The sequence below is a fragment of the Manis pentadactyla genome, chromosome 8 (genome assembly GCF_030020395.1).
Source record: "Manis pentadactyla isolate mManPen7 chromosome 8, mManPen7.hap1, whole genome shotgun sequence".
Lineage (NCBI taxonomy): Eukaryota > Metazoa > Chordata > Mammalia > Pholidota > Manidae > Manis > Manis pentadactyla.
The window spans coordinates 71,569,251-71,595,421 of record NC_080026.1 but is presented as its reverse complement, the minus strand read 5'-3'; the positions used below and the strand labels follow the sequence as shown (position 1 = coordinate 71,595,421).

Here is a 26,171-nt window from a genome sequence, read left to right as displayed (position 1 = left end):
AATCAAATGTGTGGTAATATATCAAAACTGACATTCAAAAAAGCATTCGATTAGATAATTCATATCATTTTATTCAATAATCCGACATATTGTTCCTGTCCCCCTTAATATTATTGTCATTACTTCTCTTTGAAGAGGGCCATGCTTTTAAAAAATTGGGCTGGATTTCAATATGTTTAAGTACATGAAAAATCTATTTCCGTACCAACCCCTTACTTGCAAGAATAACAAAGGGAAAGACAGATTTGTAGAAATCATTAGCCTTCAGAATCAATTCATAGTCTATAATCTTTCAGGGTTGTGCTGCTTCTATTCGGGGCCTCTTTTTGGGGAGTGGGCTGTTTCTCCTAAATGTTTACTTAAAATAACACACCTACTCATGGAAGGAAATTAAGGTCTAAGCCTTACAGAACAAGCAGGCAGTCCTCCAGGAAAAAAGCCTGAATGGTGACAAGTCATTCTACCCAGGTCAGGGGACAGACTCAATGAACCCCTTGCCCCAACCAGCCAGTATTCGTAAGGTTTAACCAAGTGAATGGGAGAGGTAGTAACTGGCCAATTAAATCCTCCAGAACAGGAATCTTTGAGTAAGCCAGAGCTAGAGGGAGATATCTCCAGAGTCTGGAGAAAGTGACCAAGAATAGTAGAGTGTGAAAAGGATACAGGCTCCCACCAGAAAGGCAGCACTCCCAGGCATGGCAGTCCTAAGAAGAGGATGCACTGAATGGATTCTCCAGTTTTCATGTAAAAATTGAAATACTGAACAAGTAGAAAGAGAAATCAAGAGTTCCCCTCCTTTGTTTAATTAACACTGATAGAACCCATGTGTAAGGTAATAGGCCAGGAACTAAAGAAAAAAGAAAGCTATCTAAGATGTGGTCCTGACTTGAAGGAGCAATCTAGCAGTGGCCATCAGCCCCCGCACACTAGAGAGCACTGTGTCCCAGGGGCCACATGGAGGGAAGAACCACTCCTGGCTGGCAGGATCAGGGAAGGTATTCCCCAGCCCTCTCCTCTGGGTTCTCAAGTGTGTTCTTTGTGCTCCTGTGTAACGGCTCAGCCTGCCCCGCTCAAGGCATTTACTTTTCTCCATAGTGTGAGAAACGGAAATTTGAGAAGATAAGATCGTGACTCACAGATGCCTAATAAATGTGTGGAATAGATGTGCTGTGAAAATGTCACTCTGTCTTTGTCCAGAATGGTGGAAAAGTTGGGGGAAAGGACAGCTAAGCTGGTGGTAAGGGTGAGAAGTGTTAGTCAGAAGGTGGAAGCAGAGGTGCACCGACAAGCACACTGAGCGGGTAAAGCAGATGACAGGGAGAGCGACAACACAGCCAAGGACCCTGAGGCAGCTGGAAGCCCTCTGCCAAAAGGTTACTCTGCAGAACTGGAAAGCAAAAGTCTTTGCCTGTTATCTACTCAAGCTCAGACTTCAGTCTGAAGACAGTTTACCTACACAAACTCAAGTGTGTCAAAGAATATGAATAATGAAAGGGTCTTAACTCTCTAAATACAACATCCCCCCAAAAAGATGAAGTTGAATGTCAAAGTATAGAGAAATCTTTTGGATATCTTCTTTTAAGTATGTTTTTGGCGTTTCGGTTTGTAAGCCATCAAGATGGAGAGAGATGCTATCCCAAACAACAAAGTCTGTAGGATCCAGAGTAGTTGAGCCCAACCATCTGTGATGCCTTTAGACCTTTAAAAAAAAGAAAGAAAGAAAAATTTAACCACCAGAACTTTACTGTTACGGTTTTATAGAAATTACTGTCTTCCATTAAAAAAAAAATTTATTCCTTCTATCTACTTTCACTGGGTTTGTCATTTTCCTCCAGCTCCTTAACTTGAAAGGGTAGTTCATTTATTTTCATTTTTCTTGTGCGTTTAGGATGGTACACTATTCCCTGAGAAGCAGTCTGCTTACTGCTTAGGGCATGGCATTATAAAACAGTTCCTCACATGATGGTAATCAGTGAATAGAGTTAAAAAGCACTGGTAATGGCTTTAGAGCAAGTGTTCTGACGACAAACCTAGCTTGGTCAACTACCAACTATGACCTAGGGCAAGTCACTCTCTCTCTCTCAGAATCAGTTTCCTCATCTGAAAAATAACAGTAATAGTATATATTCCCACCAAGTTTTGAGATGATTTATAAGATAATATACACAAAGTGCTTAGTAAAGGGCCTGGCACATAGTAATAATAAACACCTGTTTAGACAGCCATTCAAACTGAACTGCTGAAAATAAAGCTCAAAATAAAATGACCTAGTTGAAGTGAATAGCTTGCTACAGTCTCATCTGTGTATGAGTAAGTCTCATGTGGATTACTTTTAAAAGGAATTCACCAATTTCTTTTCATCACCGGACAGTAGGATTTGGGAGGCTACAAAAGCACTACATGTCTTCATATATCAATTCATTCACTTAAATTTACTTATTTATTCTGATTTTAGTGACCAGTGATATACTGTAACATGGTAGGCCATAAAAAAAAGATTTCAAGAACATAATAGTGGCCTGGCCTTGTTATGCCTATTCTCCCTCCACCCTTCAAAGAACTGGATAGCAGAATGTTAAACCTGAATCTTTTGGTTTTATGAGAGGCTCCATATGCCAGTAACAAAATAGGTGTCAATACTCCCATATTTTAAGTTGAGAGGCTGGATCACACACTTCCAAGCTAAGATTTCACTGAGAGGCTGAAGAGGCCACTGGAAAGAGGTACTAGTGCTATAGCTCCTACTATAAGTCAAGCCCAAAAACAACTTCAACAGAACTACCTGGTGAATTTGACATGAGTTCCCTGGATTTGGGGGGAGGGATTCATAGCTGATTCAAAAGTTTGAAGACTGGGACAGCTTGCCCGATAGGAGATCAAAAGACATATGGCTGCACTGGGAACTATACTTCCTTGCAGATTTACCCTATTGGAGGAATAAAGAAGTTATCATGAGTTATACAGATTTTGTGGAAGAGCACTAGCATGGATGGGCTTAAAATGGACCCCATCCCATAGGAGAGATCTCAATAAAAGGAAAAATTCTCCTCCTCACCCAATCATAGATCCCAAGAGGAGACTGCAAGCGGTATGCTGAAAGAGATGTCTGAAGGAACCAAGGGAACTGCAGCGGGGAAATCCCCAGTGATGGGTGGTTTCTCAAAAATCCACCAGGGCCCCTCAGAAAGAGCCAACACTGGGCATGCAATATCCATAGCACCCAGTTGCCTGACTACAAGGCAGACTGTCCTGTTTCCCCTAACTCTCCCACCAGCCCAAGGGGCCACAATCAGCTGTTGCAAACGAATAGAGCAAAAAAGTAGAGTAAGAGAAATTATACACACTCTCTTCCCCACAGCAGACTCCTGAGCCCTAGCTAGGTAAGAGCAGATGTCTTGAATTAAATAGAGGTTTATAGCTTTAATAAACAGATTGAGTAATATCAGATAGTGCCTGGAAAACCTATGGAACCACTTCAGATTTCATCCAGGGCTATGGTGGGAGGCAGACATCAATAATCCACAGGGTGAGTTTACTTGGAGAGGTGTGAGAAAGAATAAAGTTGCTTTCTGCTCCTCTCCTAGAAAATTCAGCTTGTTTGGTAAACCAGAAGACAGAGTAACATAATCTGTTTAAAGCCCTCGGCAATGCCTGGCATAGTGTGCACCCAATAAATATTATTTTTATATCAAAATAGTAATAAAATACCTTATTTTCCACCTCTAGAAGAAATATAACAGTAATAGAGGGGATAGCTAATCTTGACCAGAAAAAAATTGCAAAGCAATCTGGCATTACTCTAACCATCTCTTTAATTATACCATACTTTCTGTATACGCTTACATAAAGTAGAAATGTAAAGAGAAGTGATTTTAGTACTCTCACACACTATTAAGCTACACTGGCATCTGCTGAGTAAAGTCAAATCAAAGGGCTTTAAGCTTACATCGCATCTCAGAATTATCCATGAGCTTGAAAAAATAACATATTCCCATGTCTGAAGCAAGGCCTATGGGATCAGGATCTCTGGGTTTGGAAACCGGACATGTAGTCTGACAAGCTCCTCAGGTAAATTCAGTTGTGAAACTACAATTGAGAAACCATCATGGGCTTAGGTCAGTAACTTAGTTCTTTTTCAAACTAGAAGGCAGCCTCCTAATCTTTTGTTCTGACTGGGGCCATACAGAGTATTTTTTTAAATGAGAAAAATCATATAAATGATGTAAAATAGTGATAAGCTAACACAAATGAAATTAATTAATTCACTAAATATTTACTGAGTACTCCTTCTGGGCTAAATTCAGTATTAGCCATGAGGATTCAGTTCTACCCTGAGAGTGCTCTCAGCCTACAAGTGCATGAATTATTTAAATGTGGATGCTCTCAACTTACATTAGATATCAGAAGAGAAAGTGACAAGGACCTATTAAAAACACTTACTTGCACAATACCATGGCATAAAAGGCCTCTCCCATGTGAATCACGCAGGCAAGCCAATACCTGAAACAAAAGTCAGCCTAGTTTAAGGTGATGGTTGTCTGCTGATACAATCTAACACAGAAAACTCAAAAAGAAAGGTGCCTTAATGTGAACTAGTGCCACTCTTTGACATCTAAAGGCAACTGCAGGCCTTCCAGGTCAGCAGTGAGACTGGAGCTGGACTGTCCACATTCCATTTCTGCAGCTGTCCTTACCAAATGTACAGGAGGGTGTAATGATGGTCCACCAAGTACTGAGTGAAGAAGCCCAGGGGCCCTAGGCTCTGATACGGGATACTCTGCGGCCAGAAGACAATCCACTGAAAGAGAACCACAGGCACAGAATACCATTAGGTTACTTTAATCGGCAAATGTTTATTTTTGAGAGAGGCTATGAAATAATCCTGATTCTCCAAGAACAACTACAGACGAAAGAAACTCTGAATTAAGTCATCTGGGCTTCCACTCTCCACCTGTACTTTCTAAAAGCTATCCTAGTGGGAGATTTATGCTGAGGAACCTATGTGGTTATTAGACTCAGTGTCTAGGTTGGATGACTTCTATTCTTAATGAATTCCACCTAAACCATTATTTTATACAGACTATTAACAAATTTTAAGAGTTTATGTGTCCTGGCTAGCTTCTTTACTGTAGAAACTATGCTTGAGCAAAACCCCCATTTAATTTAGAATCTCTTCCTCTTACTTTTTTCCACCTCTAAACTGGGAATGACTCACAGAACTGGAAAATAAGTGATACCAGGTTTGTGAAGTGTTAACAGCAACTACTTAATCACATGATGTTTTTGTAATCTCATCAACTTTCCCTCTGTCTCTATGTTGTAACTTCTGCCAGTTTAGGCTTTTCTGAGAATAAGTGCCAGCAGTCCAATATTTACACTTCCATTCAGGTCAAGAGCAGGGCAGTACTACCAAGCGCGGCCAAGGGCAGTACACCTCTCTAACTGTGGTGTTACACATCTAAAATTTAAAGCATAAAACATCACCAAGGGGAATAGAAAGGGCAGCATCTGCCTGCTCCACCATACCGATCTCAAGTCCCCAAAGCTCTCCCCCATGTATAGTCTACCTACTCAAGAGACATAGAATCATAGCACAGAAATGCACCTTTGAAAACCTGCAGTTCAACACCTCCGTTTTACATATGGGGAAATCAGGACAAAGGTGATCAGATTTGACAACAACGTTGTGGACATGATAAACACTTCTAATCACCTATTTCTAGAACCTCCCGGGCAATATCCAAATAGCTTTGCCTTCCTTCAAAATTATACCAACTTAGTCCCCAACCTACTTTTTCAGGCGTCTTTCCTGTTATCCTTAAAACGAACTCCGTCTCCAGACAAAGTCGTTCCTGTTCTCAGCAGAGATCCCATCTTCTTGATTCCACACCTACGCCAGAACATTTATATCCTCTCTACCCCTTCTTATCAATTAAATCCTACCCAGACTTTAGGTTTATCCCCACTTTCCAAGCAATTCGACCTGCCTCAAACACTCTGCTTCGGATGCCCAACCCTGACTTGGGCTGTCAACTTGGCTTCCCCGCTCGGTGAGCTCTACGCAGACGCAGTTAAGTCGCAATACCCGTGCAGGTAAGAGAACGAGGGGCAGGAACACTCTAAAGGAACCATTCCTACAGCCCACCGAACCTCCGCTTACTCCCGCCACCCAGGCAACCGCCCGGCGAGAGATCGGGCTCCCAAGGCGCTCCACGCCCTACCGGGGCACAGCGGGCCAGAACACCTGCGCCCCGCCCTACAGCTCACCCCGAAATACCCGAGCCCCAGGACGGTGATCAGCGAGAGACAAGGTCTGGCTGTACGGAAGTATGCGGTAGCGGCCCTGCCCGCCTCGGACTTCGCCACCGCCATCTTGGGAGGACTAGACACTGAGTCGAAAGGGTGGGGAGCCGTCCCGTCCCTACACAAGGAAACCCTGGGCAACCGGTTTCTCAGGACCGCAAGCACCGGCGAAAGGTGTGGGCAAACGAGCACGCCGGCGTGTTCTTCACACAGCCAGTCCTCTTCCCTCGCGTTCAAGCGCGCGGCAGCAGGGGCTGGGGCTGCGCCTGCGCAACCTCTCCGCCTGCAGGCGTGGGTCTTGAGCGGAATGGAGCGCTCGCCCGCCTCGCCGGACTGGCTACTCCCCTTACCGAGTAGTAGGCTAAGGAGAGGGTGATGAACGTGAACCAGAACAGATTGCCTCTCTGGAAGTACGCCTCTCCGTCTGCCGCACTCCCCATGGCTGCAGCAGAAGCTCCAGTGCGCAGCGGGGTACTTTAACCCGCGTGGTGAGGAGGGACGGGGCGGGGCATCGGCTAGCGCTCCGCCCTTCTCCCGCCTCCCACTCCTAAGCAGGGACTCAGCTGGGTCGGGCACTGTTGAGAGCTGGTCGTCGTCTTGCAAGGGAGACCCCTCTCTTGAGTGTCGCTTTTCCGGGCTTAAGATAAAAGTGTTGGAATAGATGATGCTTTACACCTCCAATAACCTCAAGTCTATAATTTTTGAACTTTGGTTCTGCTGCACCTGTGAGAAACAATGCTCTTCCTCTTCATTAGTAAAGATGCCTTGAACCATAAAGGCATTGCGGCTATGAGCTGGGTCTGTGGAATCCTGGCTCTGCCAGTTTTTGCATAAGCTTATTTCTCCCATCTGTAAAATAGGGATATATCCGTTCCTACCTCAACTTTTGAGTGGATTAAGTGAATCATTACCTCTAATAAATGCACTCACAATACTGTCTAGTCTATAGCATTTTGTTAGTTCATTTTTAGTATTACTGAGCCTTCAGAGGAGGTGCCAAGCCCTGTGCTTAAGAGCTGTATCATCAGTGCTCCATAGGAGGTTGATCACAAATGCAATCCCAGGCTTACCTGCGCAAGTTGCCATGGGAAAAGAAAGGCTGGAGAAGTATGAAGGAAAGACCTGGAGTAGCCATGTGAGACATGAGGATTTATATAGAGAATCCAGGAGCAGCCAGCTGGAGGAGGATGCACACTGGTCTCCTGGATAGGGAGAGCACTGCTTATGTGGGGCAAGGGGACAGACTGCATGCTAGGCTAGGAGGGATTATTCTTGTGGGACCAGCGCCCCAAGGAACAAAACCTTGGTCAGAGGGGTCTGTCTCCCAATAAAATGTTACTGTAGATAAGGTGGGCCTGAATTTGGCCACCTCAGCCATCAACATACCACATAATTCAATTCCCATACTCAGAAGAAGGGGGCCATGTGGACATATGGTTATTCTGGAATAAAGATTATAAACAGGACAGTGCTTGTCCCCACAGAGACAAAGTTCTGATTAGACTTGATGAAATACTGTTTCAAGTGGGCCTTAAAAGTGGGTTAAAGCAATAGCTGATACTTACTGAGCACTATGTTCATGTTACAAGTACTGTATTTAGAAGGATTAGCTCATTTGCAAAACAACTCTATTCAGTAGACTATTGGCCTACATTTGAAAGAGGAAACAGTACAGAGAAGCACCCAAAGTCATGTTAAGTAAGAAGGAATAGTGGAAACCAGGAGGTAATTGAGTGTTTCCCACACTGTTAAAGGTCACGCTATATGAGATGTAGAATAATTCCAGAACTTCAGTTGACATGGAAACAGCAGTGTTCTGTTTCCTAATTTTTTTACATGAGTATATTCCGCTATGTTTTAAAGAATGAGTTCTGGAATATGTGACACAATCCGTTTCCCAGATAAACCAGAATGCCTGCCAGTATCAGGGTTACCAGTGCTAAACAGCTTTTCTTAGTCCTGATTTTCTTCATCATAGCACCCTTTTGTTCTCCTCCCTGACTGAACACCTCTGTTTTCTCAGCTTTCCTTTTACTTCTTGTCTGCTAGATACAGATTTTTCCTATAATCTGTGTTTACAAGACCTTTGAGATTCAACTTTTACCTCCATCTAGATGACTCTTATAAAACAGTCTCTTCAGTTGCCTGCTGGTCACCTTGGCTGGGTATCACACCACACCTCAAAGACAAGAAGCCCACTATTATCCAGAGAGTCAATCTTCACCGAGCCGCCCCATTTATGTTAATAACATCTTCCTTCTAGACCCCCAGACTCTCCCCTTTGGCTCTCCTTATATGTAGTCAGCCATCAAGACTTCTATTAATGGGTAACATATCTCATCCTTCTGGATTAAACCATGGTTTAATTTCTGCCGTCTCTTTTGGTAATTCCCTCCTATGTTCCACCACTTCGACAACCTGCATGCAATCCCTTCATCAAATTTTCTACAAATGATAGAGTAATATTCTTCAACTATGGTTCTGATCCAAGCCTTTATCTTACCAAAACATTTAAAGAACTTCCCTAATTTTAGGCTACTGTTTTTCAGTATTTCTCTTCAGGTATTAAATCTGCAATGAGGGAACTACTAGAGGAATAACTCCTGTTAGGATAAAAATTGCTGGAGAGGCAAAATGGCTTGGATGAAAGGAGTATGGGAAGCTAGGTTTTAGTTCCATATCTGCCACCATCACGCTCTGTGCCCAGCTACTCAGTGTCCTGTGCCTCCCCATCCCTACACCCCTTATGGTGGCAAAGAGTGTTACAGCCCATAACCAAGGGGTCTTACTGTTGGGCAGAAAGACAGACATGAGCAGGGTGGAGAGAAAATAATGCTAGTAAAGCCCACTTAAAGGGACTAAAAGAGTTAACGAGATAAAACCAGAAGTCAGAAAGGACTCACAGAGGTAATTAATTAGTTGAAATTTCAAAGGCCAGGAGTGACTTGGAATGTCCGGATATTACCCAGATAAAAAACAATTCAACAGATAAAGAAAAACATCAGAGTGCAGCCCATGTCTTCATTGTACTAATTAGATCAGGCCTCCAAGGCCAAACATTGTCAATCATATTTCTCTGCCCTACCCCAGGAGATTGAGCAGGGAAATGGGACGTGAGTCATGCCATTGTAAAATCTACTTAGCCTGCTAAATAGGCCCGGTTTATTCTTTAACTTAATATAGGCTGTTCTTCCTCTTTTTCAAGCCCCTTAATCAATTAAGTAACTTTGTAACCAGAACAGGAGATAGACCTCTGAAAAGTAAACAAACCTATAGGGATAAAGAATGCTGAGATCTGGAACAACACATTACCTAAATAATCCTATTCTTAAAACAAAACTTCAAAGGAATTATAAATCACCTGTATACATCATGCCTTATGCTGACCCCCTACCCAAAGGCCCTGTAAAACCCTAGACCCTAAACCCTTAAGTGCATCTCCTCTCTGAGGTTTCCCACACTTCCTTTTCTTCGAGTATGCACTCCTTGCCTTAAATAAAGACTTCTTAGTGCTCAACTTACTACATTTTGTGTCTGTGCTCTTCCAGTGGTAAGCTTCTTTTTCACTTTGCTATTTCATTCCATTCTTCAGACTTAAGCACAAGTCTTCACCCTCTGTTCTACTCCAGATAAGCAGGGAGGGGCTTCCAAGAGCTCTGATTTGGGCTTGCAAGTTTCCGTCACTTGGGTGATATGGACAGGACTGCAGCTGTACAATCGTGCTCTTTAGTAGCCTGCCTGAAAATCTCCTTTCTTTGCCTTTGAGAAGTTCTCAGAACGTAATCTCACTCCATCCCATGCTCTGCGGCTTCCCAAAATCCTGGGGTGGTAGGGACTTAGTTCCCAGGCCTAGGCCTTGTGATTCTAGTGGACGCTGGGTGACCCTAGCTTTAGGAATTGGCAAGGGATCTGCCTTATGCCTGACAGGAGTTCAATTAGCTCTCCTTTCCTGCTTCTGTTCTTCCTTGCTCTCTGCTACGTGCAAAGCAGCTGCCATTCCTTGCTGTTCTCGCTCTAATGAATTTCTTCCTTACCTTTCACTCTGACTTACCTGCGTCTCTGAACCAAATTCCTTCCCACCATTACCATTATCCCATCATACACACATAAGAAATCCAGGGGAAGGTACAAGATCTCCTCTACTCAGATGTAAGTAGTTATGTCAATCCGTAAGGAACCCATAGTCAACTGGAGATTGAGAAGGGGTTTCTGTCTTCTATCTAACTTCTGCACATGTGAGGGAGATAGCTAAATCCTTTATCTTCTAAGTATACTATATTGCCATGCCGCCTGGGTTGGCAGAAATACATCTCTTCCTTTTATATTTTTCCTCTCTCTTTCCCCCTCTGGATGGATTAATGACCAAAACATTGAAAACAATTAAGAAAATACGGGAGAAGAGTTTTACAACCTCTGAGAGAGGGGGAAGAAACTTCTTTGCAAGATACTAAAATTAAAAGCCATTGAGGAAAAGATCAAAAATGTAATTGCCCCTGTTAGAATGAGTTAGCATGAAAATGGCCATCTTAAGGGCAGAAAATCCATTTTCTGAGTGCATGACTCAGGAAAGGAGGAACTGGGTAAGGCTTGATAAACAAGTTTTGAAGAACAAATTAATCAAGGACACCGGGTTGTGGGCAGTTGCGGCCCTGGTCAGCTTATCTTGCAACACCACTCTAATTGAGGAGTGGTCTTATCTTGCTCTTGCTAAAAATAATATGTAACTGTGGAAAATTACTGTGAGTTAAGTGCTTTGAAAGTGCTATATAAACCCTTAGCTTTGAGTGCTCGGGGTCCTTGTTGAAACCCGCAGCGTCGGGCAGATACTTGGACCCCAGCTAGCTGGAAATAAACCTCGCTGTGTGACTTGCATTATCGTGAGTGTCTTCTGTCAATTTGAGAGGTGGTCGACTCCAGACCTTAACATTTGGGGGCTCGTCCAGGATCTGTAGACCCCTCCTCAGGGAAACAGACGACCCCCCCACCCATACCGAGGTTTGCTCAGAAGCCGCGGAAGGAGGTTTGGCCACCTCCAAGAGGGGAAGACTGAAACAGGTCCTCGACCAGAGAGACTGAAACAGTTGAGAATTCTCGCAAAAAGGAAAGGAGCGGATTACGACCCTGGGGGGCTCCTTTACTGAAAGTCGTGGGAGATGTCCCCGATGAAAGGGTACCAGAACGACATCCGCATTGGACGCCGTTTGGACGGCTAGGTAAGGATCCTGTGCGTTGTGTGACTGAGACAGCGCCTGTGGATGTGGTGTGACTGACCGGCCAGTGGGTGTTAGAAAACTCGGTTTGAATTTGTATGTTTGCTGGCTTTGTGTCCCTTGTCTTTTTCTGGCTTCTTTTGTAATAATAATGAGACAGGCTCAAGTAACACCTTCTAACTTCATCAATCTCATGGAACCCGATGCTCACCGCCACAAGGTAAGAGACCTACACTTAGCTCTTATTCCTGACTAAATGCTGCACTTTTTATCTCATAAAAATGTGTCTGGGCACCCATTAGCCACTTAAAAGACGATTAGCATCAGCTACCAGTCGTAAGTCTCAGGTGAAAGGTTTCCTGGTGTCTGCGGCTCCTTGACCCCCTCCTCTGGACGGACGGGAATGTCGGGGAATGGCTAAGCCAATTTCCTACTTTCCTCCTCCAAATGTTAAAAGGGAGCAATTTATACCTTTCTGCTTCTTTATTTGTAACAGTCTTATGTGCACAGCAAGCGAGCAGGCAAGGGGGAGGGAGTTTTGGGAGTGAACCTTGGAAACCTGTGTTCGGCAGAGCGGGGAAACCAAGGGAGTGTTTTTTGTTTTTTTGTTTGTTTGGGTTGGGGAGGGTGGCGAGGCAGAGGGGAGCCACTTCATAAATTACTGTCCTTGTAGTGTTGTTTATGTTGAGGAAGGAGGGGTGCGAGACAGCGTGGAGCCCCCCACCCACCCCACCGCTAGGTTTCTGTCCTTATAAATTTTCCCTATCATTCCCGCGGACTCCAAGAGCAGACCAGACTAGTAGACAATGGTCCTGAGATCTCAGCTCCAGCTGATTGATCTGACGGTGCTGAGTGAACCTCCGGCTAGGCTGCTGCCTATGCGGGAGTCGCAGATGACCCCCGACTCTTGTCTCAGTGATCAGATTTGTTATAGTGGGTGACTGGCAAGATAATTTCCAGGCAGTGGCAGAAACTGGTGTTTGAGAGTATAGCTACCCCCCCCCCACCGCCTAAATGTCTGTGACAGTCCCTGAACTTTATTTCTGGCCTTAGCAAAAATTCCCTTGCTCTCCATTCAAAGCAGTCCTCTTAGGCCTGCACCACTTTCTCCTGTGTAATGTAAATGAAGTCTGTAAAGTAATCAAGATGAAACCTGAGACCAACATGTAAATGACTCTATTTTGTTGATCTCCTTTCCTTAGGGGCAGTCGTCCTGGGGCTAGGCATTTCCTTTTCTACAGCCCTGGAAAAGCAAGACAGGCTTGTAACTTAGCTCAGGGCTCTGGCAGGAAGAAGTCACACAGTCCCTACACTTATCAGACAGGCAGGGGGCTCTCAAGGAAAGCTGGTGCAGAGAAAACTAGGGTAACTCCCAAAAGGCTTAAGTAAGAGCACACTAGTAAGGTCCCACTAAATCCAGAGCTCCGAGGCAACTCTTGCTGAGTGAGAAGGCAAGAGGAGAATCAAGGCAAGGTGCAGGCCACGCTAGTAAGGAGTGGTTAAGTCCAGTAGGCCTGGCAGAGGAGGTGATTGACCACTATTACCTAAGCTCCAAAGCAAGGGGATGCCCTCACAGAGAGAGTTGTAAGAATGAGAATAAGTTAGCATAAGAGTAGCCATCTTAAGGGCCTAGAAGCAGTTTTCTGAAGTTGTGACTTTAAAGAAAAAAACCTGGAACTGGGTAAGGCCTTGGAAAACAAGTTAATCATGAACACCGGGATGGGGGCAGCTGTAGCCTTCGGTCAGCTAACCTTGGTCAGTTAATCCTACATACCAAGCTTATCGTGCAGAACCTCCCTAACAATTGAGGAGTGGTCTTATCTTGCTCTCGCTTAACCCCAGGATGTATGTCTTGCAAAGATAATGTGCAGCTGTGGAAAATTACTAAGAGTTAAGTGTTTTGAAAATGCTATATAAACCCTTAGTTTTGAGTGCTCGGGGTCCTTGTTGAAACCCGCTGTGTCGGGCAGACACTTGGACCCCAGCTAGCTGGAATAACAATAAACCTCTTGCTTGTTGCATCGATCTGCAGTGGCCTTCGTCTCTTCACTGGGGGGGAAGCGCAGACCGGAATAAGGCCGTTGGGTCTTACAGAGGCTGACCAGGTGCTGGACACCTGTCTTTCTCTCTCTCTCTTTCAGATGGGAGCATCCTCTTCAAGGTTAAAGCCAGACATGCCTCTGGCATGCATTCTGAGGAACTGAGAGCAATTTTGATCCCCAGACCCTGAAACAAAAGAAATGTATCTTCTGCAATACAGCCTGGCTTTAAATGACTGGTGCTAGAATTGTACTTGCATTTCATTTCCAGCCCCCTGGACACACACAGTCCCTATTGAAGGGCCCCCACACATAAGATGGCGAACTTCCTGCTTCTCTTCCGGGTCCTCGGTTCCCACCGGCGCCACCCGAAGCCCAATCACCCCTCGCCCCCATCCCAATCCCAGCACCTAGCCAATAGCCACCAGCCCCGTAGAAGTGACACGTCAATCAGCTCATGCCTGTTCCTATATAACCCAGCACCTTTCTCTAATAAAGCAGAATTCTCTGGTGAATTGCTGCTGTGTGTCACTTCTTTCCTTTAACCTATCAGTTCAGAGCCTTCATCGCCCCGTTAGTCTGGGGCCATCTAAACCTTAACCCAGTTATATAAACTGCTCACCTGTAGAGTATATTCTTGAAAACTAAGATACTTTTAGTCAAATAAGCTAAAAGGAAAGGCAATTCAATATCAGTAACTCAAGTTTCTGTGTCAGTTTGTCTGTGTATATGTTCTTTTTATGAAGAGTGTTGCTAACTGTAGTCATTATGTCTCTGTATGTTTGTGTGTCTAAGCAAAGATTTTTCTACCTCCAGATGGTATTAATGAAATTGATTTAAAGATAAGTGTTTGTAAAAATTGGGCATTCTAAAACTTCCAGAGAATTCTAATAGAAAATATTAAGCATTAATGCTAATTTAAGTTAAACTGAAATAGACATGTCCTTATGGTTCTCAGCTGCCTAAGTTTATCTAAAGTCATTTGAGTTAATGTTGTCTGTTAAACATTTCAAGAAAATGCTTAAATTAAAACTTGACTTTGTCTAATGTTTAGTAAAAGTTTTGTAAGTAATCTAGCATGGTTGCTAAAAGTAAGTAAACAAGTGTAACAAATAAACATCTTAATAATAATACTGTATTAATGTATAACAGTGTGTGTGTGTGTGTGTGTGTGTGTGTGTGTGTGTGTGTATATATATATATACAAACAGCCTGAGAATTTTTGTGATAATCAAAGTTCTTAAAATTTGCTAAGTTATATAGACATATTTTGTGCCTAATGAGAAATTGTGCTGTAAAGCACATTTCCAAAAATGATAATATATATTCATAGATGTATCAATCTGAAGAATGCTAGTGTAACAGTTTACAGTGGCCTATTTTTCAGTGTTCATTGAAAGTTAAAGTACCTAATAATGGTTTTAAGTTCTAATTAAAACTGCTTAAAGTAATAGAAGGTATAAAGAATGGAAATTCATTTTATTGAGGACAAAAGAAAGCAACTGTTCTAAAGTACAGCTGTTTATTTAAAGAAGAACCTAAATGTAAAAAGAAAGTTGTAGAAAGTTTATGGAAGAATTTAATATAGTCATGCTATATAAAATTAAAGCAAATGAGTCTCAGTATCAAGTACACAGCAAAATTAGAATTTTGTTTTCTTAACTGTTAGTTTGCTCTTAATATTGAAAGATTGCAAAGAGTTCTGTTTTATCAAAGCAGTTTCTCATGCTTAAAGTTTCAAGGAGCTTGTCAGAGTATTTAAGAAAATAAGATCTTACTATTAAAAGATTAAAAGCTAAACTTTGCTAACAACTGTGTAACCTTTTGCATTTGCCTTTGAGGTATTTTGTTGTCATTCTGGTTAAATAGATAAGTATTGCTTCATGGCAACCTATAATCTTATTTAAGGAAGTGCCAAAAAAAAAAAAAATTCTGACAGTTTCCCAAAATCAAATTCAAAAAAAGGTGTTTTTACTTCTAGTTAACTGATATTTTCCAGAAAGCCCCTGGAACATGTCAGAGGAACTTTTTCTCATTGGAGAAAGTATTTGGCTAATTTGGCTTATTTATCTAATATATAATTACCTGCTTAATTGTCTGGGAAGCACTGTCAAGAGGAATGATGCTAAACTTTGGTACTGAATGTTTTGTGTTACAAAAATGTCAAAATTTCCATATGTCAGCTGTCTTATAGTAAGCTCTCATCAGATCTTTAACCATTGTCATTTGTAAGTTTTTTGTCATTTATAGTCACTGTTTTATTACTCCTAAACTAGTAAAGAACTAGATTTCAGCAGAACAGGTACTGGTTACAAAGATTAAGTAAACTAAGAAAGATGATTTTGTGGCTTTTTGTTTCAAGTGTTGCTGATAAAGTGTTTAAAGTTTTTTTCTCTTAAGCTGACTGACAACAGTTTCATAAATGACAATACCTTTATAAGCAGAATTGAAACATTTATCTTTCTCTCTACCTGACCCCTCAAGAATTTAAAAGCTTTCAGTATTTTTATGTTTCATGGCAGTATGTTTATTTGCATAAGTTCAATAAGAACCTGCTTTCCTTGTAAGAGGACCAATTAAAAATACAAGTTATATTACCAAGGCTTTAACTAGAATGTCTTACTTGAGAGACACGTGCATAAACTCGGATATGAACAGCTTTAAGGAACTAAGATTGACTTTATAAAGCCAACAAAGCCCCTTGGAGGAACTGGCCTGGTACCTTGCTTACAGAGTTCCCAGCAGCCTTACCAGGTGAGTAAGGAAGGTCACTTCCTGGCAGGTGCAGGAACCTCAGGAAGAGAGGAATTCACCCAAATCTACAGGTACTGCAGGCAAAACCTGATGGCAAGTCTGGCTTGGCTGTCTGGCCACAAGTGGCCTTTAAAAGTTCGATCTGAAATTCCTTGCAAAAAGTTCCAGCAAAGCACATTTAAAAGAACCTGTGTAATCAATTGCTCTTCTTGCTGCACTTAGGCAAATAATAGAGCCAAGTGTTGATTATTTTCTTAATCTGGTTACTTCTAGTGAGAATGAGGGTGATTTTAGAGAGGGGTATTGTTTCAATAGTGCAGCCTTGTCCATGCTGGGTCCTAGTACTGGTCATTGAGACATGGACTAGATCCAGAGTTCAGGCTTCTTCAAAATATCTGGCTATGATTTTCCAGATGTTTTAGTTTTCTCTTATCATTACAATTAGAGTTTTGCTGTTTCTAGTTCTCATATTCAACCATGCATTCTTGGTCTTATCAGGCTTGTCCTTCCAGAGTAGGGGGGTCCAACTCCAGATATTGCTACTTAACTTAATGGCATAATTTGTTCTGTCTTGCCTAGAAGCCACAAAACTGCAAATAGTAGTGGAAATAGAACCTGGAGTGAAGGTGCCAATCTTCTGAGGCCCTCTCAACTGACCAGTGATGGAGACCTGGCTGCACCCCTTACTGCGCCCCCTCTCAGCATGAAGCAACCAGAGCAGTCATCGCCCCTTTCCCTAGCAGCAGCTAGAGTCTCTATCTGTAGAGGGGAGAATGAGACAGGGACCGTGGGCTTAGGCAGAGTAGGGTGAGGGTCTCTGGAGGGGGCAGAGCGAGATATTTGCTGTCAGGGCAGTGTGGCTGCATGCAGGGAGGCCCCCCTGCTGAAGCTCTATGTTAAACATTGAGCTCTGGAATTATTCTTCAGTGAAATCAATTGGTGTTCCCCAGATAAAGAAGAGTAGCATATGTTTTGTTATGCTAATCATTCGTAACCATGTGGAGGATTCACTTTAGCATGCTGAAAGGCCCGGACCTGTGTGCTGTCTTTCCTCCTTCGGACCTGACAGGGTAATTTTGCAAAACTGAGCAACTAGCTTAGTATGCAGACCCAGCTGTAGATGGCATGGTAAAGGGAAGGGAGAATTCCATCTTAGAGATAAGATTGCAATTTAACCCCCAGGAAGTTCAAGAGGCAAGATTCTTTAGCAAGTAGACAATGCCTCGGCCCATCTTGGGGGATAGGCAAACAGCCTTTTGATATACTCCCGGACCCAGGCGCCAGTGTCCTGGAGAGAAATCAAGGCAGAAAATTCTTTATGTTAAGTTAATTTTAATATTCAGAGACCACTTAACAAGTCCACACCCCTAAGTTTTTTTCATGTTCTCCAAAAATCTCTCACCTCCCTATCCAAAGTCGTACTCCAAGATAGAAGCTGATCATACAAGAGTAGTAAAAGAATCCATGGCTAAAGTAAGAGAAAGAGAAAAAGAGAAGCACAACAAAACTAGGTTGAGACAAGCTTATTAATTTTGTAAAAGACCATGTTAATACCGTCCAACTCCTGTTCTTGAGACAACAATACGAAAAGTTGCCCCTCCTGAGAGCCCCTACAACTACCCTACCAGTGAGCAAGATTCCTCATTGTAACAACAAAAAAAGGGGGGAATGTAAGAATGAGTTAGCATGAGAATGGCCATCTTAAGGGCAGAAAATCCATTTTCTGAGTGCATGACTCAGGAAAGGAGGAACTGGGTAAGGCTTGATAAACAAGTTTTGAAGAACAAATTAATCAAGGACACCGGGTTGTGGGCAGTTGCGGCCCTGGTCAGCTTATCTTGCAACACCACTCTGTCTAATTGAGGAGTGGTCTTATCTTGCTCTGCTTAGCCCCTATCTTGCAACACCACTCTGTCTAGTTGAGGAGTGGTCTTATCTTGCTCCTGCTAAAAATAATATGTAACTGAAAAATTACTGTGAGTTAAGTGCTTTGAAAATGCTATATAATTCCTTAGCTTTGAGTGCTTGGGGTCCTTGTTGAAACCCTCAGCGTCGGGCAGATACTTGGACCCCAGCTAGCTGGAAATAAACCTCGCTGTGTGACTTGCATTATCGTGAGTGTCTTCTGTCTATCTGAGAGGTGGTCGACTCCAGACCCTAACACCCCTAAACTTAAAACTTCATTCTTCTCTGGAAGACTCATGCCAGAAGATGATCATCAAAAAACCCCAACAAAGATCCATGCACTGCTACAGCTGTAGATGCACTCATCCCACCAGCTCCTGGACTTGCCATGGGAATGAAGGAGATATCTAAGCTGGCCTGTGCATACAGTAAAACAACAAATTTGACTGGACCTATACTGTTGGAACTCAACCAAGAATTAGGAGAAGTGCAAATTGTAGCACTCCAAAATCTTACAACTACAGACTATTTACTGTTAAAAGAGCATAAGGGATGTGAACATTCCCCAGGAATGGGTTGTTTTAATTTGTTTGATTTCTCGCAGACTGTTCAAGTTTAGTTGGACAATATCCACCATATCATAGATAAGTTTTCACAAATGCCTAAGGTGCCTAACTGGTTTTCTTGGTTTCACTGGAGATGGCTGGTAATTACAGATATGCTTTGGTTATGTAACTATACTCCTATTATGTTAATGTGTGTGCACAATTTAAGTAGTAGCTTAAAACCTATACATGCTGAAGTTACTCTACAAGAAGATATGTCAAAGAAATAATCAATCTTCCCATGTTTTCTTCTGCCTGCTACTTCTATAGCTTTTCTTCTTCCTTCATAATTACAACCCTTAAATAGAATTCGTGCCTCATATCAAATTTACTGAGTATCATAATTCTTCCAAGTGGTAAAGATACCTCAAGACAAATGCTGGGCAGAGAAGCCACAGGGCATAAATATGCAAAGAAGTAAAAAGCTAACCTTTTCAAACAATAAGGCTTCTCTCTCACTTACCAACTTTACATTTCCCTGTATGGCCCCGGAAGATGACTGGTTAGCCAGAGACGGGTAAGATTCCTCAAGGTAGGAACAACCTAAGACAGGCACAGTCGCAGGGGGGCCATCAGGTGAGAAATTGGGGATCAACAGAGGTGAGGTTTAGAACCTCACCCCCCCTGTTCTGAGAGAAATCTTCTGCATATGTGGATGTTTTATTGCCCTTGTCTAGCTTGGATTAACACATAGTCTACAGGCATACACCTGATCATCTACATTTGCTTTCTTACAACACTAAACTATGTTTTCTACCTTTATCTTGTATCTACCTACCACTTCAGCATTTTATTAAAAATAATAATAATAAAGAGAGAAATGTGGTATCCACATATAAATCAAGTATAAAAATCCAATGAGTATTCATATTTGAACTGACTGTTCATAGTTCATAATGCATGAGCAAAACCGAAAGTTTCTGTGATGGCTGCCCTTGTACTGTTCACTATGTAACTTATTCATTATGTAAGAATTTGTTCTCCATGTAAGAACTTGTTTGTTATGCTTCAGAAGATTGGAGACTGACGAAAATTAGGCTTGGGGTGGATTAATGATTGTGCATTGAGCACTGACTCCCCTATACCGAATTTTATTGTTGTTAACAACCATTTGATCAATAAATATGAGAGATGCCCTCACACAAAAAAAAAACAAAAAAAACACTTCATTCTTATCAAAAGCACCATAAAGTTCCTCCACCCCTCGCCCCCGCCGACCCCCTTCCTCAGGTCGTGGAGAGAGGTGGGGGCAGGAAGAGGTGGGCACCCAGACAGGGCTGATGGGTAAGCTGTGAAAGCTGTGTGGATTTACTCTTTGTGAGAGGAGCCAGAATCTGTCCTGAGTGTGGTACTCCACTCAGAAAGAGCAACTTCAGGTACAACTTTTTGAAGATCCTACTGTTGACAAGGAAGTTGAGATTTGGAAAAAAGTGCTAAAGATATACAATAAAAGTGAAGACTTTCCTAGTTTGAGAGAATATAATGATTTCCTGGAAGAAGTGGAAGAAATTGTTTTCAACTTGACCAACGATGTGGATTTGGACAACACCAAAAAGAAAACAGAGATATACCAAAAGGAACACAAAAATGTCATTCAGAAAAACAAGTTCAAGCTGATTCGGGAACAGGAAGAGTTGCAAGAAGCTTTAGAGATAGAAAGACAAGAAAATGAACAAAGGAGACTTTATACAAAAAAAAGAACAACTGCAGCAGATTCTAAAAAGGAAGAATAATCAGGCATTTTTAGATGGACTGGAGAGTTCTGATCTCCCTGTTGCTCTGCTTTGGGCTCAAAATAAAGATAGATCTACTCAGTTGGAAATGCAGCTTGAGAAACCTAAACCTATAAAACCAGTGACATTTTCCACAGGCATCAAAATGGGTCAGCATATTTCATTGGCACCTATTCAAAAACTAGAAGAAACACTGTATGAATACCAACCACTGCAAATAGAGACATGTGGACCACACGTTCCTGAGTTTGAGATGCTAGGAAGACTTGGGTATTTAAATCATGTCAGAGCTGCCTCTCCACAGGACCTTGCTGGAGACTATACTTCTCTTGCTTGTCACCGAGCACTACAGCATGCATTCAGTGGGCTTTTCTGGCAGTCCAGTTAACCTTTCTTTCTCCTATATAAGATTTGGACCTTGGAGCCAAACCAGGGAATTAGCACAAGTAAAGCAGACTTGTAAAATTATAGCCACGTGCAGCTGCACAACAGGACTACTTAACTAGCAGCTGTGTTAAAGTATTTATAAAGAGAAAATTTCAAAACTAACCTGAGTAATATACTGCATAAGTATTTGTGAAAAATTTATTTTTTACTTATGTTTTTCTGAGAGGGAATAAAACATTAAGCCTTATCTGATGGAAGATATGAATAATTCACCTATGTATGCTTGAAGTTGACAGACTTGTAAAATCTTTTTTAAAATAAAGCTAGACTTTATATTTTAAAAAAAAGCACCATGAAGTTGAAAGACCTGAAAGGAAGAAATTGTCAATATGTGTAATAGACAAATGAGTAAATCATATGAATCAGGCATTCTCAAAAGGGAAAACTTGAATGGCCAAGAAACAAAAGATGTTCAATCTTTTTTCTTTTTTTTTAATTGAAGTATTGACATACAAAGGATGTTCAATCTTTTAAAAAAAATTTTTTTATTAAGGTATTATTGATATACACTCTTATGAAGGTTTCACATGAAAAAACAATGTGGTTACTACATTTACCCATATTATCAAGCCACCACCCATACCCCAATGCAGTCACTGTCCATCAGTGTATTAAGATACCACAGATCCACTATGTGCCTTCTCTCTGCTACACTGTTCTCCCTGTGATACCCCACACCATGTGTACTAAACATAATACCCCTCAATCCCCTTCTCCCTCCCTCCCCACCTGCCCTCCCACACCCCTCCCCTTTGGTAACCACTAGTTCATTCTTGGAGTCTCTGAGTTTGCTGCTATTTTGTTCCTTCAGTTTTGCTTCGTTGTTATACTCCAAAAATGAGGGAAATCATTTGGGACTTGTCTTTCTCTGCATGGCTTATTTCACTGAGCATAATGTCCTCCAGCTCCATCCATGTTGTTGCAAATGGTAGGATTTGTTTCTTTCTTATGGCTGAATAGTATTCCATTGTATATATGTACCACTTCTTCTTTATCCATTCATCTACTGATGGACACTTAGGTTGCTTCCATATCTTGGCTATTGTAAAAAGTGCTGCGATAGACATAGGGGTGCAAATGTCTTTTTGAATCTGAGAAGTTGTATTCTTTGGGTAAATTCCAAGGAGTGGAATTCCTAGGTCAAATGGTATTTCTATTTTTAGTTTTTTGAGGAACCTCCATATTGCTTTCCACAATGGTTGAACTAGCTTACATTCCCATCAACTGTGTAGGAGGGTTCCCCTTTCTCCACATCCTCACCACCATTTGTTGTTCTTAGTCTTTTCGATGCTGGCCACAAAGGATGTTCAATCTTAATGGCAATTTGAGGTGTGCAAAATAAAGCAAAAATAGAGTACTATTTTTTCACCTAAGATTTGCCTACCAAGTATCAAGACACACTATAAAAACTATAATAATTGAAAATATCTGGTATTTGACCTGTAAATCAAATAAATCCATGGAAAATGATACTTCAAAGGGGTACCTTTCATTTGTAAGATATATGAGGCAAAGAACAGAGTTGCCTCACATCCTGGCACCAAAGGAAATTAAGGGGAAGATCAAACTTTCTTGTTTATCTTTTAGCAGGAATCCAGATGGCCAATTTTGTTTAGCTTTTAACCTAATCGATAGTGTTGCAGAAACCACAGGAACTATGAACAAGGAGTTGGGACACCGAGACACTGGCAAGAAGAATTTATTAGTGCCAGCCCTGAATCAGCAGATTCCTGTCCAAAGGCTGAGCCCAGAGCACAGCACAGCTATGCCTTTTATACATTTATTACAAGGTTAGGGGGGGAGTCAGCACCCAGGAACCATTGCAGTGGGAGCTATTAGGTCATTATAGGTGTATCCAGAATGCTGGTTACATTTTAATCTATCTCTGTAAAAGTTAGCCAGATACCCTACTGTAAACTAATGGGCCTCCATGACTATGATCAACAAGCTGTCCCATACCACTGAGTCCCAGTGGGGGGAATACATTGTTACATTGTTTCAATCTCAAGCACCCAAGCACCTTGTGATTCTTCTACATTCCAGAAGCTTCAACTGAAACTTTGTCTCCTTGGCTTCCTACCACTATATTATTATACAGTTAGAAAGTTTAAGTTTCTTCGGTGTCCATTTTGGGACATAATGAAACATTCAATCCTTAGGTCTTAGATAGTTTTGTGCTCCCTAATATAGTGATAACTTTTCTTTAGGTTCACAACCCATTTAGTGTCAGACACAGTTCTAGGATCTGGGATACAACTCTGAATAAGACAAATACAGTCCTGGCTTCAGGCTGGGCACAGTATAGTTCTGATGACAGACACATCAATAGGGATTTACTAGCAGCAGCATAATTTAATGTTTTAATACAATCTACCATCTTTAGCTTAAAGTATGAGATTCTGCACGCAGGGTCTGCAAACAGAAATCTCTGCCAAGGATTAAATTAACAAATGAATGAAGGGGGCTGAAATAATCCAGTAGGGCGTGGTGAAAATCTAGAGGGAACAGTGCTTTTCCTGCCTAAAAAAACGTCAAATTCTAATAATGATGATTAGATTATGCAGTAATTTGGCCTATAGGACACTGTATTTTAAAATATATGCTTGGTTACTAGTTAGTTTAGAGGTGTCATAAAGTAAAAATTTAATAAATGTTAGCTATTATTCTTACCATTGTTATACTTCAGTAAACTAAGTGCTGTAATATGGAAGAAGCAAGTAAATGGCTAAAATTCATTTGAGAAAATACAATTAATTGAATGGGAAATTTACATAAGGTCATCTCAACAAAACCCAGTGTGCTCAGAGCCAATTTGCTGAATCACCAATTTGCCAAATTCACCAATATATGGAGTGTATATTTCAATACAGATGATAAATAGCTTTATTGGACATGCTTACTTTTGGTCATGGAGTTTGGTCATGTTTTCAGCTGAGACGCTGTTTTTCCCACGATTGTGTCTCAAAGGTGACGAAGAATGAAGCCAACAGAGGTGAGTGTGGAGTAACTAGTAAAGCTTTTAATGAGGAGTGAAAAGAAAAGGTGTCCTGCTAAACAGGAGGGGCTCTAAGAGGTGGGGAAGGGTGTGCTAGTAGGGCTGCAGTGCCTAGGGTTTTATAAGCACTAGAAGGAGGAAGTTCACATGTTTGACCAGCGCTCATTGCTAGTGTTGAGCATGATATATTGCCTCTCTGTACCAGTTCTTTCAGGATGAGGTTTCTTGTTGACCAGGTTGGCCAGCTGACTACAGTGTCTAGCCAGCATTCTGCTTGGTCAGCCTCTATTGGGGCAACATATCCTGTTCTACCTATCTGTTCCACTACCTCCTGTCTTAGTCATAAACTTTTCTCTTTATACATATATTTCGTAAGTCTTTTAACATGTCATTTCCTGTTTTTTTGAACTTTAAAACTTTTAAATGAGCTTTTAGCCAGTGTCTCATATAGCATTGTGTATTAGTTAGGACTAGATATGTTAGGCAGAAAGACAGATATGAGTGGAATGAAAAGGGTGGGGCCCACCAAGAACTGAGGGAGTTAATTCTGAGATGACAAAAATTCCCCAGATAGACAGGGAGGGAGCCAAGATGGCGGCATGAGTAGACCAGCGGAAATCTCCGCCCAAAACCACATATATCTATGAAAATATAACAAAGACAACTCTTCCTAGAATAAAGACCAGAGGACACAGGACAACATCCAGACCACATCCACACCAGCGAGAACCCAGTGCCTCGTAAAGGGGGTAAGATACAAGCCCCGGCCCCGCGGGACCCGAGCGCCCCTCCGCCCAGCTCCTGGCGGGAGGAGAGGAGTCAGAGCGGGAGGGAAACGGAGCCCAGGACTGCTGAACACCCAGCCCCAGCAATCTGGGCCAGAGCGCAGACACAGTGCGTGTGCGGGGGACGCTGGATACTAGGGAAACATGCCAGCAAGAACAGTGAGCGGGTACTGGAGGCCAGGCACAAGAGGACATAAGAAAAGCGAGCGGCCATTTTTTTTTTTTTTTTTTCTGTTTTGTTTTGGCGATCGCTTTTTGGAAGCCTTAAGGGATAGGGACGCCAATACTAGGGAAACAGGGCAGCAAGACCGGTGAGCAGATGCCAGAGGCTGGCGCTGGAGAATAAAGAAAAATGAGTGGCCATTTTTAATTTTTACTTATTTATTTTTATTTAAAAAAATATTTATTATTATTATTACTTTTTTTTGTGGTCATTGTTTTGTTTTGGTGGGTGCTTTTTGGAAGTCTTAAAGGGGTAGGGCGGGACACTTAATCCAGAGGTAGGGAATCTGGGGATCTCTGGGAATCCTAATCCCCTGGGCTGCAGGGAGCATGGAGGCCCCTTACAGTGATAAATAGCCTCCTGGCTGCTCCCCCTCCAACAGATTCCACCACCTTGGAGCAGCAGCCCAAGACAGGCCACGCCCACAGCAACAGCGGAGATAAACTCCATAGCAGCCAGGCAGGAAGCAGAAGCCCTGTCTCCGTGCAGCTACCCAGCACAAGCCACTAGAGGTCGCTGTTCTCCCAGGAGAGGAGGGCCACAAACCAACAAGAAGGGAAGTTCTTCCAGCCGTCACTCGTCCCAGCTCTGCAAACTATTCCTATCACCATGAAAAGGCAAAGCTACAGGCACACAAAGATCACAGAGACAACACCAGAGAAGGAGACAGACCTAACCAGTCTTCCTGACAAAGAATTCAAAATAAGAATCATAAACATGCTGACAGAGATGCAGAGAAATACGCAAGAGATATGGGATGAAGTCCGGAGGGAAATCACAGATGCCAGAAAGGAGATTACAGAAATGAAACAAACTCTGGAAGGGTTTATAAGCAGAATGGATAGGATGTAAGAAGCCATTGATGGAATTGAAACCAGAGAACAGGAATGCATAGAAGCTGACATAGAGAGAGATAAAAGGATATACAGGAATGAAACAATGTTAAGAGAACTGTGTGACCAATCCAAAAGGAACAATATCCATATTATAGGGGTCCCAGAAGAAGAAGAGAGAGGAAAAGGGATGGAAAGTATCTTGGAAGAAATAATTGCTGAAAAATTCCCCAAACTGGGGGAGGAAATAATCAAACAGACCACAGAAATACACAGAACCCCTAACAGAAAGGATCCAAGGAGGACAACACCAAGACACATAATAATTAAAAAGGCAAA

At 42.1% G+C, this 26,171-nt stretch overlaps 1 protein-coding gene and 1 pseudogene across 2 annotated transcripts; one reads left to right on the top strand and one right to left on the bottom strand.

Annotated features, from left to right (window-relative positions):
- Positions 1-45: 45 nt before the first annotated feature.
- TMEM254 (transmembrane protein 254) lies at positions 46-6,816 on the bottom strand. Of its 2 annotated transcripts, none has more exons than XM_036924078.2 (4): positions 6,654-6,816; positions 4,695-4,798; positions 4,441-4,500; positions 46-1,699 (listed from the first exon to the last, which is right to left on the bottom strand). In XM_036924078.2, the coding sequence occupies exons 1-4, from the start codon at positions 6,741-6,743 to the stop codon at positions 1,579-1,581; spliced, it is 375 nt and encodes a 124-aa protein (XP_036779973.2). In that variant the 5' UTR covers positions 6,744-6,816; the 3' UTR covers positions 46-1,578. The 2 variants fall into 2 exon arrangements, with proteins under 2 accessions (XP_036779973.2, XP_036779972.2); XM_036924077.2 differs by lacking the exon at positions 6,654-6,816 and adding an exon at positions 6,268-6,441.
- A 10,486-nt stretch (positions 6,817-17,302) lies between these two features.
- Positions 17,303-20,937, top strand: LOC118931511 (CDK-activating kinase assembly factor MAT1-like; annotated as a pseudogene).
- Positions 20,938-26,171: the final 5,234 nt, after the last annotated feature.

Coding starts and splice junctions, on each gene's coding strand:
- TMEM254 (XM_036924077.2), bottom strand. CDS start 6,372: ATGGCGGTGGCGAAGTCCGAGGCGGGCAGGGCCGCTACCGCATACTTC. Junction 4,799..6,267: donor TGGGGCTCGGGTATTTCGGG/GTGAGCTGTAGG, acceptor GTTCTCTTTCAG/TGGATTGTCTTCTGGCCGCA. Junction 1,700..4,440: donor TATGCCATGGTATTGTGCAA/GTAAGTGTTTTT, acceptor TTTTTTTTAAAG/GTCTAAAGGCATCACAGATG.